This window comes from Myotis lucifugus, unplaced genomic scaffold (genome assembly GCF_000147115.1).
Source record: "Myotis lucifugus unplaced genomic scaffold, Myoluc2.0 scaffold_53, whole genome shotgun sequence".
NCBI classification, from domain to species: Eukaryota; Metazoa; Chordata; class Mammalia; order Chiroptera; family Vespertilionidae; genus Myotis; species Myotis lucifugus.
In genome coordinates, this window is record NW_005871101.1 from 4,542,896 (window position 1) to 4,561,438 (window position 18,543).

General features: G+C 38.6%; 1 protein-coding gene across 1 annotated transcript in view; it reads left to right on the forward strand.

Annotated features, from left to right (window-relative positions):
* WDR49 (WD repeat domain 49) overlaps positions 1–18,543 on the forward strand; it is a 98,960-nt gene that overhangs the window by 19,667 nt on the left and 60,750 nt on the right. The window contains exons 5-6 of the mRNA XM_006088898.1: positions 13,291–13,455; positions 16,583–16,698. Coding sequence (XP_006088960.1) covers positions 13,291–13,455; positions 16,583–16,698 — 281 coding nt within the window. The remainder of the gene's footprint in view (positions 1–13,290; positions 13,456–16,582; positions 16,699–18,543) is intronic.

Sequence of the window (18,543 nt, forward strand, 5' to 3'; positions counted from 1 at the left end):
TTCCATTTTTTAATTATGAAAATGTATTGGCAGTCAAGAAAAAGAAAACAATATCACCCACAGTCCCATAAACCAGTGATATTTGTCACTTCAGAGTAATTAGACAAAGCAAATAAAACAGTTTTGAAGAAATACCAGGAGCCAGGACTGAAGGAGACTCTATTTATTTCAGAGAGGAAGGGAGAGAGAGAGAGAGATAGAAACATCAATGATGAGATAGAATCATTGATTGGCTGCCTCCTGCATGCCCTCTACTGGGGATTGAGTCCCCAACCCAGGCATGTGCCCTTGACTGGAATGAACTCAGGACCCTTCAGTCCACAGGCGGAGGCTCTATCCACTGAGCCAAACCAGCTAGGGCAAGACTCAATCTTTAAGGGCAGGTCCAGGGTGTCTTCCTGGTGCTCATTGCTCGGTAGGTCCTCACGCAGGACTGTGGAATAAAAACGGGGAAGCAGCCAGGTGACCAACTCACAAGGCAACAGTGGAGCTGAGGGTAATGAAATAGAGGTAAGAGCTACCCATGGAAAGTGATCAGTTCCGCCCGGGGCTGGGGAGGGTGGCATTTCAGCAGAGCCCTGAAGCCAGAGTGGAATCTTTAAGCGGAGAAGGAAGTAGTTCCAGACAGAAACACAACGCGAGCACCTGCCAAGCGGCTTGAGCACTGAGTGCATTTACAGGAGGGGTTCACGCTGGCGTGGCCGGTCCAGGAGCACTTGGCAGATGTTGGCCTTGACACAGTAAAGGGAGCTTAGAGGCAGATGGTGAAGGTCATTCACCGGCCATACCACAGTCTGGTTTTGGAGAAAATTATTGCTTAAACCTGGGGTTAAAACACTAATTCTCAGCGTGATCTCGGACCCCAGGGGACTCAGATCCTTTCAGGGAATCAGGGAGATCAAACCTATTTTAATCATAATTTTAACTTGTTTTTTGTTTTTTACTCTCATTGTGTCATTAGTGTATAGAGGAGTTTTCTAGAAGCTACGTGATGAGCGATGATATCATTGCTCTGAGTCCAAAGGAATGTGTACTTCTTATTATTGTGTTTTAATAAATTCTTAGTGTAAATTTCTAATGTAAATTATCTATCTATCATCATCTATCTATTTCTTCCATATAAATAAAAGTTATTTGAATTCTTCAATAATTTTAAGAGTATAAAGGGACCTCAAGACCACAAGTTTTGAGACACTTTGGGTTAGAGAAATCAGAGTTGAAATGTTGGGCAGATTACTTACCATGTCTAAGCTTCAGTTTGTTCACTTTTGAAAATGTGTGTGTGTGTGTGTGTGTGTGTGCACATGCTTGTGGGCCACAGACATAACAGTAGCAGCACCTATCTCTCCTGCATTCCTGTTTATGGCCTCCTTTCGGAAGCAGTTCCTTCCTCCCGGCAGCCAGCCCTACAAGCTCCCCCATACCTCTCAGGTGGAGCATTCAAGCTTTATCACACCTCTTTTGTTTGTTAATGTCTCCGTATTAGTTCATCTTTATTTAACCAGGCATCATGTGAAAGCAGATGTTGGGAAGAGTTAGAAGATGGATTGAGCTTTGTCCCTACCCTGCTTATCTTCAGGAACATCCCTTGAGGGGAGGAAGTTGTCCTATCCATTCTCAGCCATTGCCATTCCCGCTCATAAACATTCATTTATAGGGGTCCTCTCAGCTCCCTGAGTCTCCAGGGACAGCCCTGGCCACGCCTATCTCGCCCCTCTCAGAGCACTGGTCACATCTGGAGTTGTTTTCTAGTTAAATACTTAGCTCAACTCTCATTATTCTCTTCTCCTATGTTTTTGGAATAAGGAAAAGATCCTTGTCTCCCACTTCTGTATTTTCCAACAACGCCAAACATTCTTCTGAGCACTGAATGGATGCTCAGTTGCTAAATTATTGCCATTTCTCATCCCAAGTTCAAAAGGAACCCATGCTTTTTCAGTCCACTGACCCTTGATCTTTGGTTTTCTGGGTTTAAGCCTCTGTTGAGGACTTTCTGTTTGTCTGAAATTAATGGCAAACCTTTCTTCTGTTGTCATTTCAGCATAGAGCTGACATGTTAGTGTGACTTAATTCTATTTGACTCCGGTGGAGACTTAACATAATCCCTCTATAAAAGCAACTTGGCACATTTCTGTGACTTTTCTTTATCTTCCTGACTTTTGGCACCCTGGCATCCCCAATCTAAGGAAGGGATGGGGAGCCGTGCAAAGCCTCTTACAGAGAGCCGCGTGCTTTGTCACACCCTGCGAAGATTGCCCTCACAGCTGGCGGCAGAACAAGTTGGGACAGCGTGAGGGAGTCCGTGGAATGTGCAATTTTAAAAGCATCAAAGTCACTCAGTATCCTGGAGGTAGTTCTAATACACTGTCTTTGCAGTGAGCTCTTAAATGAAGCTTTAAGAAAAACACCCAAGGATTTTAAGAACCTTTAAAAATGTATTTGTAGCTATAAACAGGAATAGATAAAGTTTCAGAGTTATCACTGTGGCTCCCATCCTAATGATGTGGGCTAATGTGTTTCTGTAAAATAGGTAATGTTTCCGTTGGTTTTGCATCTAGGACACACTTAGGGTCAGGCTAGACATTCAGGTGTCATCAAATCTTAACAGACAATACATTACATAGTTTCGTTTTTGAAAAACATTCCATGCTTATTATAAGATGTTGAAACAATGCAACAAAGCTCAAATAAGGAGCTAAATATCATCAGGTTCTAAATATCTCTCTGTGCATAGACTATTTTGCATAAATATTCTGTAACCTACTTTTTTATTTTATAATAGGTTGAAATGTATTTCCCTGTTCCCAAATGTAGATCTAGTTCATCATTTTTAAAAGGCAGTACATATCCCACTGTAGGTATGTATCATCATTTACTGATCCATTTGCCTTGATGAGAATTTCGCTATTACGATTTTTTTTGTACACAACTATATTCACACTCAGGACTTGATCTCTCTCGGGTAAAATCTTAGGAATGACTTTCTAGCTTAAAAGATATGCATAGTATATAATTTGGTATACAAATTGCCTCCCTTAATTTTACCATTTTATCCAGTCTCCAAGAGTAAACATATTAATCACATCCATGGTTACATAAAGAAACTTGTCAGACAATGCTGCTGGCTGCGTCCAGCAGGCCTCCTGAGACCCTGGGTGGGTTTCATAATCCAACACGGGAGGTTGGTTACCTCATCAAGAGTGGTACTGTTTCTTGAAGACAACTCTCACGCTATCACAAGAAACATCATTCCTGAAAATGACCCTTGGGTGTTATTTTTTGGTACCAGTGCCTCTCCTGTCCTCTTTTCTACGCACCATTATTTGGGGGAATTGAGATTTTTGAGAATCTAAACAATTCAATTTGTAGTTCCCTTGGTAATTATAAAATGTGAGAAAAGGGAGGCTGACAAATGTAAGGGAAATTTATCTCCATCTTACAAGACATTAGACCTCTGTGGTGCTTGTATTTAGGGCAAGATCAATGCGTTTCTCTTTTGAACAGAACTGGATGAACACTAATGGAAACTTTCTCTCTGCCTGCCTTCTAGCTGGGCTCCAAGTGACCTCCATTCTGTAAGCTTGGCTTTTCTTCACTAGCCGGCTTAAGGCTTTACTTGGTTTCATGTCAATCCTGAGCCTATGAGGTCTAATCACTAGCTGGAGACAGGTGAAGTAAGTACCCTAGTCTTAAGGTTACACCAAACCATACACACACATGCGCATACATACACACCCACGTTAATTTAAATGTGATTAGCTTGGAAGGAATAACACATTTCAGTGTTACAACACTCAAAAGAACAATAGGATATACCGTGAAAGTTTCCTTTCATTCCTGTTGTCTACCTACCCAGTTTCCCAGTTTCCCTCCTAGGAGGCAACCAGTTCTATGACTTCAATGAGGCCCCTGCAAGGGCTTTTCTATTCATACACAAATATATATATATATATATATACACACACACACACATAGCCTCTGGATGGTGCTCATTGGTTAGAGCAGCAGCCAGAGGACCATAGGGTCTCTGGTTCGATTCCCAGTCAAGGGCATGTATCTTGATTGCAGATTTGATCCCTGACCCTGATCAGGATGCCTGAGGGAGGCAACCAAATCATTGTTTCTCTCATATCGATGTTTCTCTCTTTCTCTCTCTCTCTCTCTCTCACACCTCCTCCCTTTCTCTCTCGCTAAAAATCAATGGAAAAAATATCATCAGGTGAGGATTAAAAATTTTTTAAATATACATGTAATTATTAATTTTAAGAACATAGTATTTTAAATGCTGTTTACACAAATGGTAGCATATTATATGCACAGAAACACTGCTCTGCACATTGATTTTTCACTAATGCTACAGCTTAAAGATCATTTCATCACATTACCTAGAGAGCATGCTCTTTCTTTTTCACAGCTCTATGCTACTCCATTACGTGGGTCAACCAAACTTTTCATTAATCAGTTCTTATAGGCATTGATGTAATTCTGATATTTTTCTATTTCAAGTAATGTAGTAGTTTTAACCTTGAACATACAAATTTTAGCACAAGTGAGGGTATATCTGTGCGATCAATTCCTAGAACTGGTCAGAAACTATTTATGTCAGAAACCTTGATAGATATTGTCAAATGTTCACCAAAAAAACTGCATTAAATCTATCAGCAGGATAGAAGAGGACCCTGTCCTCAGCCTATCTCATCCCCATAGTCTCAGCTTTTTGAAAGACATTATTTTTTTAAAGAGCACTTTTAGGTACACAGCAAAATTGAGAAGGTACAGAAATGTCCTGATCCCTCTGTCCTCCCTCATGCACAGTCTCCCCTGTTACCCACATTCTCCACATTTGTTACAACTGATGAACTTGTATTGACCCATCCTTATCACCAAATGTAACCACAGTATACATCAGGGTTCACTCCTGGTGTTATGTATTCTGTGAGTTTAGACACATGTATAATAACATGTATCTACTATTATAACATCATATAGAGTCATTTCACTGCCCTAAAAATCTTCTATGCTCCACCTTGTCTTCCCACCCTCCTTCCCTAAACCCTGGCAACCGCTGAGATTTTTACTGTCTACATAGTTTTGCCTTTTTCAGAATGTCATGTAGTTGGAATCTTTTAAGTATGTAGCCTTTTAAGATTGGCTTCTGTCACTCAATAATATGCATTAACATTTTCACTACACATTTTAATGGCTTGAAAACTATTTTTGACACTGAGTAATATTTCATTGTATGGATATACCACCGATTATTTATTCATTCACCTGCGAGCATGGCAATTATGAATAAAGCTGCTAAACATCTGTGTGCAGGCTTTAGTGTGGACGTAAGTTTTCAACTCTTTGGGTTAAATATCAAGGAGCCCAATTGCTGAATTGAATGATAAGAGCGTGTTTAGTTTTGTAAAAAAATGCCAGTTGCTTTTTAAAGTGGTTGCATCAATTTGCTTTCCCATCAGCAGTGAAGGAATGTTCTCGTTGCTCCACAGCCTCGTCAGCATTTGGTGTTGTCAGCGTTCCAGATTCATGTCATTCTACAGTGTAGTATCACATTGTTTCACTATGCACCTCCCTGAGGAGCATCTTTGTACGTTATTTGACATTTGTTTATCTTCTTTGGTGACATCTATTAAGGTCTTTGGCCCATTTTAAAAATAGGTTCTTCGTTTTCTCATTGTTGAATTTTGAGTTCTGTGTAAATTTGGGATAACAGTACCTGAAGAATATGTCTTTTAAGAGTATTTTCTTTGCTGAAACCGGTTTGGCTCAGTGGATAGAGCGTCGGCCTGCGGACTGAAGGGTCCCGGGTTCGATTCCGGTCAGGGGCATGTACATTGGTTGCGGGCACATCCCCAGTAGGAGATGTGCAGGAGGCAGCTGATCGATGTTTCTAACTCTCTATCTCTCTCCCTTCCTCTCTGTAAAAAATCAATAAAATATATTAAAAAAGAATATTTTCTTTAAGTCTGTGGCTCATCTTTTCATTCTCTGGACAGTGTGTGTTGCAGAGCAGAGATTTTTAAATTGAATGAAATTCAGTTTATAGATTACTTAATTCATAGACTATACCTTTGGTGTTTTATATAAAAAGTCATTGCAAAACCAAAGGTCCTTTAAATTTTCTCCTATATTATCTGCTCTGAGTTTTGTAGGGTTTTGTTTGTTTTGTTTTGTATGTAGGTCTGTGATCCATTCTGAGTTAGAGTTCATGAAGGCGATACAGTCTTTCTAGATTCATTTTTTAACAAGTGGAGTTCCAGTAGTTTCAGCACCATTTATTGAAAAGACTGTTTTTTCTCCATTGTATTGCCTTTGCTTCTTTGTCAAAGATCAGTTCATTATATTCATGTGGGTCTATTTTTGGTCTCTCTCTATTCTGTTCCAGTGATCTATTGTCTATTCTTTTGCTGATACCACACTGCCTTGATTATTGCAGCTTTATAGTAAGTTATGAGGTTGGGCAATGTCAGTCTTCTGATTTTGTTCTGATCCTGAAATATACTGTGTTGGCTCATCTGGGTCTTTGGCTTCTCTGTATAAACTTGTTTAGAATCAGTGCCGTCTATTTTTACCCATTAGAGCTCTTAGCATATTCATAATAGTTATTTTAATTTCATGATCTGAGAATTCAAACATCCCTGCCCTGTATGAATCTGATGTTTGCTCTGTATCCTCAGACTGTGTTTCTTGCCATTTAGTATGTTTTGTATTTTTTTTCATAGTTAGACATGATATACTGAGTAAAAGCAACTTCTGTAAATAGGCCTTTAGCAATGTGGCGGTGAGGTGTGGGGGGCGGTGAAGCCTCCTAGAATCCAATGACTAGGTCTCAGACCGTCAGTGAGCCTGTGCCTGTGCCTCTGGACTGTGACCTTCACACATGCTTCTCCATTGCCCCTCCTCCCCCTTGAATAGAACAGGAAGGCGAGAGGCAGCTGGACTTTGGTATTGCCCTTCCCCAGGTCAGTTAGCCTCTGGTAAACCCTAGGTTAGGGTCTGGTTAAATAGTTTCTCCTGAGGACAGACCTTGTTAAGATAAACGGAGTACTCTGACATATTTCAAAATACTTTCGCTTGCCCCTGCCAGGAGTATGAGGGGATTTTTTTCTTCAATATTTAAGGGAGAAACTGGTTGATATCCTAAAAAAAAAATTGTGGGCTTCCCCTATGACTGGCTCCCCCTGGAAATTTTAACTCTCAGACTTGTCCACTTGGAGCCTGCAGCAATTTGTCAATGGCAGTTCCCATTTCCCTATCTTGGCATTGCTGCCCGAGAGTTTTCAGTTCATGAGTTTTGCTGTGGTAAGGGGTGACTTTATTTATTTGCCTAGGTCTTTCTGATTTTGGGGGGCAGCGATTTGCCCTGTGACCTCATTTCTTATATTGATTTAAGAAGAGTTGTTGGTTTTTCAGTTTGCTCAGCTTTTTATTTATTGTTGGGATGGAGTGAGAAATTTCAAACACGCAGAATCGGAACGTGGGAGCTATTTTTTGACAGCTGTTTTTTGAAGTAGTTTTTTTTTTTCTTAGCTATTTCTTTACAATGTGAGAGGTGGTGGGATTTTAGAGACAGAGTGCCCATTTAATTTATCTATGCAACTGTGTTTTTTTAAATCTAGAAAATAAGAATTATAATACCTCCCTTATAGGTGTTCTGTAAAGGATGAAAGGATATTGTGTATCAAGACACACAGAACAAAGCAAGAGCAAAAGATAAATAATTATTAATCAAAAAAGGGGAAATGATATTTCTCTGACTTTGTCCCCTGGTGTCTGTGGGTGCCGGGTGACCTTGGCAGTGTTTTGAATGCCTGTACAATGACCACAGGTGGGCACATGCAGCCCCTGGCCCTTCCCCTCACACTGCCGAAGCCTTGCCAGCCTTGCTTGCCAGTCCTTGAACAAGCCAAGGACACTGCGCCTCAGGGCCTTTGCATTGCTGTTTCCTTTGCCTTTCCTTTCCTCTTCATCCAGGTATCTTCATAGCTTCCTCCTTCACCTCAGCCATGTCTTTCCTCAAACGAGTCCTTCTAAGAGCCCCCGATTTTGCACCAACTCCCAATTATCTCTACCCACTTCTCAGTTATATGTTTTCATAATGCTACATATATATATATATATATATATATATATATATATGTGTGTGTGTGTGTGTGTGTGTGTGTGTGTGTGTGTGTGTGTAAATTTCTTTAATATTTTCTAATCTGGTTGCATCTCTCCCCACTTCCTGCACTAGATAGAAGAGCAGAAATTTTTCACTGATATATTTCCAATGCCTCCATCCTGTGTCTCTCCTATTATAAGGTGTTCCATAAATTTAAGGAATGAATTACAAATTAATCTAAGAAGAGGTGATATCTAATAAATAAGATTTATAAATGGAGAATCACTGCCTTAAAATATTCAAATCCTTTGTCTGTATCAGTATTCAGAGATATTATCATTCTCCTCACCTCGCTACTTACTGAGATATAACTTCAGAGATTTGATGCAAAACAGAAATAAAGGATAAAACCTACTTTATATTATGGGACTATAGTAAACGGCACTGACTAAAAAGAAAGAAAGAAAGAAAAAAGCAATTAAATCAAATGTCCTGATCCCATGGTAGCCAGCAACATCCCCGGCTGTAATTTTTGATTCCTCTTGCTTAGACCTAGGACTTGGGATGTATCTGAAAAGAGAGCTAAAATGCTGACTGTTGTTGGAATAGCAAGAAGACAATTAGGGGACGTAAATACAATGTCACATCTCTTAGTATTGGCTGATTGGCTGTGACAGCCTCAATGAGAGAGATGAAAAGACCCGTACATTCCTAAACAGTTGTTAACTCAGGTACAGAAGGTGGCGCGTGCTCCCATCAGAACAACGATTTGCTCTCGAGGCGCAATGCACTGCAGTGTAGTTATAGAAATAGGCCTATTTCTGCTCTGCAACCCCCAGGGTCTGGCCCGCATGGGCTGATGAGCAGCAGCCAGGAATAAAGTGAAAACTTAAAGAGATTTGATGTCATCAGAACATGACATATGAATGTGGTGCCAATCCCTCTTCCTGGGCTTTCTGACCAATCAAAGCAGCTTGCTAAAGATAAAGTGCCCTCCATCCTGCAGTCAAACCACTTCCTTCATCTGCCAAGTGATGTTAAATGCACTCATCTCTCACTAAACTCTGCAAGCCTTTTCACCTGCTTTGTTGTTCTTGTGTGCTGACATTGTCATATAGACGGTAGATGTTGGTTATAGTGGTTGTATGCTGGGACATAGTCAGTCCTTGTTTTTCAATGCATTGTTTTGGAGAAGCCTGCTCCTTAAGACAGATTGCCATAAAATTAAATTTGACCGACTATATGCTGTTCTCCTTATTGATTCAGATTTCATGAGGAATTGTTAAATGAGCACAAAAAAGTGCTGAAAACTGATGAACAGCATGTTGGAGTTCAGGCAGGTGGGCAAAAGAGGGAGAATGCAAAGCAGCAAAAAGCGATTTTTTTAATTCTTGATTGAATGTCTACATTAAATGAAGGAGGTGGGTGGATGATTAGATGCTTTGTAATGTGGCTGGAGCTAGTTTTAAACAAGTAAGCAAGTGTTTTCTCTGAATATGAACTTATTTTAGTTTGATCTTTTAATTTCTGCCAGGGAATGCCCAACTTTTAGGACAAAACTGTTAGTATGTAATAGGTGCTCAATAATTGCTTTTAAAATAGAAATAATAACATTCTTCACAGCCTTTAACTTTTTCTTAAAATACCACTTTTCAAATTTTCTCATGGTTTTGTCTTCAATGAATGCAATCCAAATTTCTAAGCAATTACAGTATGAGAAAAATTCAGAAGTAGTATATAATTTGAAACCTTAATGTACATCTACAAATCAGGTTTCTAAAATTGTAATTGTCTATATTCCCTGTTATGGTTGGAAGAAAGCAAGATATTAAATATTTTGTTATTGATTTGGATATAAAAAGTGATATTGGCCCAAATTAAAGGTCAGACAAATAAAGCTTTAATTGGAATAGTAACACTAGCTAATTGTTATGCTTATTTATTGTATGACATGTTCTGTGTTTTGTAAATAGCTTATTTATATCTCTTAAATACAGTTTGAGGTAGCTACTATGATTCTCTCTAGTTTACAGGTGAGGAAGCTAGAGCTTGGAAAGATTGAGTAATGAGCCAACGTCAGACAACTGACATTCAACCTGAGGCACCCTGGCTCCAGGCTCAGGGCTCTTAACCACCATGTATATTGCACAAACGAAAGCAAGCAGAAACACAGTCAGTTACTTGGAATGATCCTGAAAGTGCTTGGCCACACTGTTTCAAAGATCCAGGTCATTTGTCCTAGAAATTACACTATTATTTCACAAAGGTAATTAAATATATAAGCTACCTTTGACTCCACTAAGAGAAAATGTGTATCAAAATAGTGTTGCTGCCCGGCCGGTGTGGCTCAATGGTTAAGCATCAACCTATGAACCAGGTGGTCATGGTTTGATTCACGGTCAGGCACATGCCTGGGTTGCAGGCTCGATCCCCTGTAGGGGGCGTGCAGGAGGCAGCCGATCAATGATTCTCTCTCATCATTGATGTTTTTATCTCTTTCTTCCTCTCTCCCTCTCTGGAGTCAATAAAAAAAATATTTTTGAAAGGTAGTATTACATCATTTGAGAAATTATCTGATTCTGAGTTGTAATTTCAGAAAAAAAGGCTATGAGAGATTATATGCTCATGATCATTTCCTTGCTGGGGTGTAAATGTTGCTAATTGGTGGCCTTTTTTCCCAGTTCCTCTTCTCCATTTATCTCCAGAACTGTTTTTGGTGAGCATCTCTTACCTGGACTATTACAGCAGCCTCCTGTTTGTTCTCCACACAGTCGCCAAAGGTATCTTCACAAACCAACCAACAAAATATGCTGTATGACTCTCCTCCTTATTAAGAACAAAGAAATTGTTCTTTATTTTATTTTGAGTCATACACCCTAGCGACAGTCCAATGAAAGCTGTAGACTGTTTCTGAGTAAAACGAACTTTACACACATTATTCATTATTCTCTGGCATAGCTTGTTAGGGATTTCAAATATCCCCCACCAGCCTGCTTCCTCACCCAATATTCCATCATTTATCCTGTCACCTGTACCCTGGTTGCATGACATTTCCATTGTTTTTGTCATGCTTGGAATATTCTCCAAGTTCTCTCTTCTACGCATGCTCTTAGCTATCTGGAATGCAATGCTGGACTAGAGGGAGGCCTTGTGATGTGTCTGCCATGGGCAGCCTTCAAAACGTCATTCTATAAGCTTGGGACTAGTATCTAGCTACTTAGAATCTCAATTTTATCACTGGTAAATGAGGGTGGTAATATTTATTTTTCAGGGTTTTTATAAAGATGAAATGAAATAGTGAATGTAAAGCACTTGGCACTCAATAAATACCTATCTTCAACCCGGATTGATCATCCTCACCTTTTATTCCCTACCTCCCACCCCAGTGAGTGGATTTTGGGTTCCTTTCTGTGCCCCACAGCACCCAGGATGATACCTCTGAACATGTAACATTACTTGACATTTTCTATTTCTCCATCTAGACAAGTTGTTCTTAATCCAGATCGCACACTTAAGTAATGTGGAAGCTCTATAAAAATGCCTCTCCTTGCCGTAGGCCAGTGATGGCGAACCTTTTGAGCTCGGCGTGTCAGCATTTTGAAAAACTCTAACTTAACTCTGGTGCCATGTCACATATAGAAATTTTTTGATATTTGCAACCATAGTAAAACAAAGACTTATATTTTTGATATTTATTTTATATATTTAAATGCCATTTAACAAAGAAAAATCAACCAAAAAAATGAGTGTCATAGGTTCGCCATCACTGCCCTAGGCGGTTTGGCTCAGTGGATAGAGCGTTGGCCTGTGGACTGAAGGGTCCCGAGTTTGATTCCAGTGGATGTGTCTCTCTCACATTGATGTTTCTCTCTCTCTGTCTCTCCCCATCCCTTTCACTCTCTAAAAATCAATGGAGAAATACAGAAAGTAAATAAATAAATAAAAATGCCCCTCCTTGGTCCAATTAAATCAGAGCCTGTGGCATGGTATGCAGTCATGGTTTATAAAGTTCCCCAGAGGATTTTCATGGTCAACCTTAGACTACAGACCCCTTGAGGGCAGGGATTCATCAGTGAACACTTCTGTCATGGAGCTGCACACTGAACACCCACTCAGTGCGTACCCTAGAATGAATGAATGCATGTGTGCATCATGGCCAGCTGCTATGCAGGCCTTATACAGTTGAAAAACTTTAGCCCATTTAATTATGAAAATGTAACACTCAAATTTAACATATTTTTAATAAATTTACATTTATACAATGGTAATCAATACTTAAGCAGATAAAGACATGCTTTAAGTTTTCTCAGAGTAGATGTTGCTTCAGGCAACTTTTTATCTATACATTTGTATGGTTAGTGATTCTTTTTTTTTTTTTTTTTCATTCTTTGGGACCTGAAGTCCTTTTGGTGAGAAGGTTTTATAAATCTCTTAAACTAAAGGGTGCTTAAATGCTTAGAGCTGAAATTAGTGGTCTGCCTGCCACTATAAGATTTCACACTGTTGGGTTACTATATATAATTCTATCCTGACTAGCATTTATTTTGTTGCCTTTCTCTTGGGAGTGTAGATGCAGATTTATATTTAACCTTCCTGTGTTCTTTCTTTTTAGTGACCTATCAATAATAGTGTTTGGCTGTAAAAATATACACAGTACCTTGCGAAAGGAAGAAGAAAGGGACTAATAGCATTAAAAGCAATAGCTCTAGCAATTTGTTGAAATTAACTTTTCCCCATAATGGCAAGTAGTGCTTTCTTTTCTGAATGCCAAATGGAAACTGATATACAATAAAATGTGTCTTTTCATATAGTAAATAGTGTCAGATCACCATGACTACTAAAATCAACTTTCTCATTTAAATGCAAAAGATTTGTAAGTTTATTTTCAGGAGGATTCGATTTCAGAATGGCCTCTAGACACTAAGCTGAATGGTGGGTAAGGGAAGTAGATTCCTATCTTTTCTCATAAAGAGAATCATGACCTTATTATCTCAGTCCTGGCCTAGAAATTAAAATGTTATCAGCTCAACAAAAAGGAAGAAAATACATTACAAAAATGTCTCTAACTGTTAGGGGATCCCAGTACAGAAAATGCACAGGTTCGATAGTTTTATTGGAATAATAATGATAGATTTTGGGACTATATTTAATTTCTTTACAATGTTATTTTCTCTTAGGTAATCAGCTCTGATGTGGGGTCAACAGTTTGCTTCTGGATGATAGACACTGGGCAGAAAATCAAACAATTTACTGGTTGTCATGGAAATGCAGAAATCAGCACTATGGCCCTTGATGCAAATGAGACACGGCTTTTGACTGGCAGCACAGATGGAACTGTTAAGGTAGGAACAGTTCTTACCAGACAAGAGGGGGCCAGAATACTGTGAGAGGAAACACAGTTTTGACTATATTTATTTGTGCTTTTTTTTGGCCTTGCAAGAAGAGAGATGAGACAAGGTAAGAAGAGCTAAAGAACCCAAGCCATCTAATAACAAAGCTGTTGGGAAAATAAAATTCTGTGGAAAAAATGAATAAATGGTTTTTCTGAATAAATTATTTAGAATGAAAGCACAACTTGGCTTTCTTATTTCAGAAAGCTTTTTCCAGTGCTCTGGGTAGAGGACTACTTTGGGGAATAAGAGGCCTGAATAATTTCCATGTGCTTCAGCTAATGTCTCTAGTTTCCTTTTCCTCGATTTATAAAATGAGAAATCAGGGCAAGTACGTAAACTTTTCAACATGGCATAGATGCAACGTTTCCAGAAAATTAATATGTTAGAATCACCCCATTTTGTAATTTTTATTTTTATGTGAAGGTGAGGTGGTGAAGAAAGGGGGAAGAATAATCATAATCTTATTTATTATTTATCTTATACTCACACGGTATTCTGCTTTGGGGCTTTTCTTTATTTTGCAACCATTATTAATTTCTTCTGGGAGAAAGATGATACTATTTTACTTTGCGAAAAATGATCAAATTTTTATGCCAAGTTAGATACAATCTGAAATCATGTCCATCAGTGAATCTTCCCTGCTTCCCCGGGCTCTGAGAGCAATGACAGAGTTTGATTGGAGATGACTTGTGACACTCGAGGCAACAGAGGGTACTTTTCTGAATAAGCTTTAAGTGGCTTGCAAACTTTCATATCTGGAGTCATGAGAGTGTTAATTAGATGTACCTTCCATGATAGGATGTCTGATGCATTCGGGGTAAGGGGCTCTATCTGGATAGGTAGGTGTCATATCATGGAAGGTGGAGGCAAGTTTGAAGGAGGATTGCAGCCTGCTAATGGCCAGTGGGAAGGAGGTGCTATGGCATGTTACAGTGAAAATCTCTGGGAATCAGCAGAATTTGATTAACCTCTAGAAAGGTTAATGGATGACATATAGACTGGGAGATTGGATTTAAGCAACATAGACTCATTCATGGAAGGACTGACTGGTAAAAGGTGTGAGGGTAATGGAATAATCCCAATCCTAATAGTCAAGGTGGAATAACAAAAGAATAACTGAAAGTGAAGTATTAGACAGAGGCTTATCAAAAGGAACAAGCAAGTGTCCCCACTACTAGTCATGGGGAATGAGGCAGAACTGAAAAATAAGGGAAGTAGATTAGGTTCCCTTTACTCTTGTCATGGGAAGTAACCATCCAGAGTAGGCCAGACTTATAAATGGTTGCTAAAATGGTCCCAGCTAAGGGACGAGGTAGATTCTGGGGTAGTCACATCCTTACAATACCTATGTGTGGTATTATTTCAGATGAGCTTGGTTAGGAGCCATGGGTAGAAGAAAACAGTGACATGGGTGAGAAGATGTGCGCTGCTCTGGCTCAGCTCAAGCTTTGACATCTTAGAAGCTAATGTGAATTTACTAGTATAATCTCAGCTTTTGAAGGTACATTTATCTTTATCACAATAGCACAACAGAATTCTGAAATTCGGTAACCTCTACATAGGACACATAAATCAGGGTTGAGCTACAGTGGCTGTATTTATGAAGAAACAAGAATGAATGACATTTTCTAATCTCATTTATCATTCGGCATCTAAAACCAATACCTCTGTAATCAAAGATTTAAAAGTATTGCCCTGTTTATCAGGGTTTTGAAGTGTCTGTTTTTTAATTAATTAATGTTTTGAATAATTAATCATGCATATAATAAAATTTAAAATATAAAGTAGATATAAAGTCAAAAAAATCTTTCACCCTTGTTTCCAGCTCCATACTGTGCCTGCCACTGTTTCCAGTTTCTGATGCATGCTTCTAGCCTCTGAGCACCACTTCTTTCTCAACGGCAGCTCGCTGTCCATGCTGTTCTGTATTTTGTGTTTTCCTGTCTTGGACATTGATTCATATGAATACCAACAATAGTCATAATGTTAGCTAACATTTATTTCATGCTTACTATGAACCAGAAACTTTCCTAGCACTTCACACACACACACACACACACACACACACACACACTATGGTTACACTATGGTTGTTGCTTTTATTATCTCAGTTTTACAGCTGAGAAAACTGAAGCCCAAGAGATAAACAGCTGGTTTAGTTTTGGCTGAGCTTGGACACATGGTGGTGACTCATTCTTCTTAATGGCTACATTATATGTCACTGTATAGATATTCCATATTCTGATGCTCAGTCTCTTATTAGCTAACCAGTAAATGGATTCAAATCTTTAGTTTTTATAAACAATGTTTCAAGAATATTCTCCAAATTAAGCCATTTCACACATTTGAGTGTCTCTGTGTAATGACTTTCTAAAAGTTGAATTTTTGAGTCAAAGATTATATGCATTTTAAGTTTGACAGAATGCCAGCTTGTCCTTTGTGCATGATGTACCAACAGTGTCTCATAGCAAGGCATAGTTTTAACTGCTGGGGACCTAATGACATTCTCTCTTAAAGCACTCCTATTGGGTCTAGGTCCTCACCAATGCCTGAGTGGGGTAATCTAGAATTGCCTGTGCCTCCATAGGACTGAGTTCTAGCACCCGCTATCAAAAAGATGTTTTGTGGGCAGATGATGGAAAACTTGGTACAATGATCACTGTGTTTCAGGCTCTGTATTCGATGTTTAAAATTCCAAACACGCCTGAGGAGTAATGTTCCTGTGTCACAAATTAGGAATTTTAGAGAGAGTGAGAAGCAGGATTTCAACAAACTCCAAAATGGGGCTCTTCATGATTTTAACTTGCCACCCCCTTAAAAATACCCACTAATTTGTTAGCCTTTGAATCAAACATGTATAGAATAAACTGGTAGTATTACTCATAGAGTAATACATATAATGGCTAAATTTCAATAGTGAGGGGATTTTCTTGAATTATTACATATTCTGAGTGAATCATCCCTAGTCCAGAATGGAAATACAAACATTTAGAATAATCTTATTACACTGTGCTGTTTCACTCATTGAAGAAGACATTTTCTTGTCTCAAAGGTGATTTTAATTTTTCTCTTAAAGGTGTGGGATTTCAATGGATATTGTCACCATACACTAAATGTTGGAAAAGAGGGAGTTGTGGATATTTCACAGATCCTGGTTCTTAAGAAGACAATACTGGTTACAGGCTGGGACAGGTATGATATGCCTCACATAAAACTATAGGAAGAATGTTCTTATTGGAATCAAAATATAAACGAAAAAAGAACATAGAAATCTTGACTGAATCTAAATCATTGACTTTCTGGTAACCTAGGTGAGTGAAATTGTTTGGAATTGACTGAATGCTTAGTGACTATACTATTATAAGATCATGTAGCTTGAGCAAGTTTAAGAATTGTTATAGGGCTTTCTCCTGGCTTCGGGAACCTTCCTCTTCCTTTAACCATTCCAGGTAGGGACATAATACCACTTTCTGAGTATTAACTCCAAAAGTTTCCCAAATGTTATAGGCAATAAATTCTTAATGTGTAAATTACATTCTCTCAACTGTAAAAGGAGCTCATTCCTTCTTCTCGTGTTGCTTATTTTAAATTGCAGCACAAGAGGGAAATAGCCCACTGAATTCTGTGTTAGTACCTCCTTCATCTTAGTGCAGAGAGGCCCTTTCACAGCCCACTTACTGTTCTCAAGGAGCTATTCTTCCATTTCATTACAAGGGAAATTACTTTTCTTTCCTTTTTTTCCTGAGAGAACTAAGGGATCATGAACAGAGTCTTTTCTATGGCATTGTATAAGCACTAGGAAAAATTAAAGTGCTATGTTTTGAAAATATATTGTCCATAAATTTAACATTTCACAAAATATTGCTCTAATAGGTAATTTGCCCAGCATTATTCACTATAGAATTATGATCTGAAGGGGTTGAAGCTAGGATTAAACAGATTTCATACCTAGAAAGCTAGCAGTATATACTTGGGGATTTTTATCAATCACATGAAAGGCTTTTCTTCTCATGCAAATGTGCGTATGCAGACAAGCAGAGTGCCACACACAGCTCAGTTTCAGGGGAAGTTTGATTATAAGGAAGGAAATATAGACCAGATTATTCTACTTGATATTAAGAACTAATTCAATCATCCTCAACTTTGAAAGACAAGGCTTCTTCACATCCCTGGGAGCAATCATGAGCCATTAACAGCTCATAACCGTTCCAATAGACTATGGCCTAATGATCTCTATAATTAGGTTGTGGCAGTGAATAACATTTAATTCTCTAATATCATGGCAGGGTAGATGTGTAGTATACAGCTGACCCAATTTAAATTTGGGACAGAACAAAAAGAATTTTAAAAATTAATCAGTGTAACTTACAACTGTAGAGATACCATTTTCTTCATTATATTTTTAAGATCTCCATAGTTAGAAATTAGCATCACATGTAAATTTTTTTTATTGCTTACAGGGAAAATTTTTAAAAGATGAGATGTGTAGAGTCATCTGAAAATGGTTTAAAGGAGCATCCAATTTTCTGGTCTATCTTTGTGGGTGATCATGTTCTATAATCTTGGGGAGGAAGCTTTGGGAAGACTGAAATGAGAGGAGGAAACATTATCACTCTTCCCATATTTCTCCACTTATTCCATCTTCCACAAGGTTGTCAAGACTTGGATCCCTTAGTTGGAATTGAAAGCTAAAAAATGTATTTCCAATGACTTCATGTCACTTTATATTGTTGGATTTAAAAAATATATTTTCTAAGTCAGAGGCCTTATGTTAGAGGGGTTGCTGGAGTATCTTTGCAGGGATCTTTTTGCCAGGACGCATTTGACAAAAGAAGCAAGAGTATTGGTCAACTATTTGGTAATAGCTTGGGAAGGATGGTCCATTATGCCAATTCCTTAATAATTTAGTGATTAGAGAAGAAATAACTAGAAGACTGACAGTCAGCTCATCAAGCTGTCTTTAAAACCCAGAGGAAACTGTTAAGCTGAAGCTTTAACTTCAGGCTCTATTAAAAAGAGCCGTGTTTGCTAATTTTG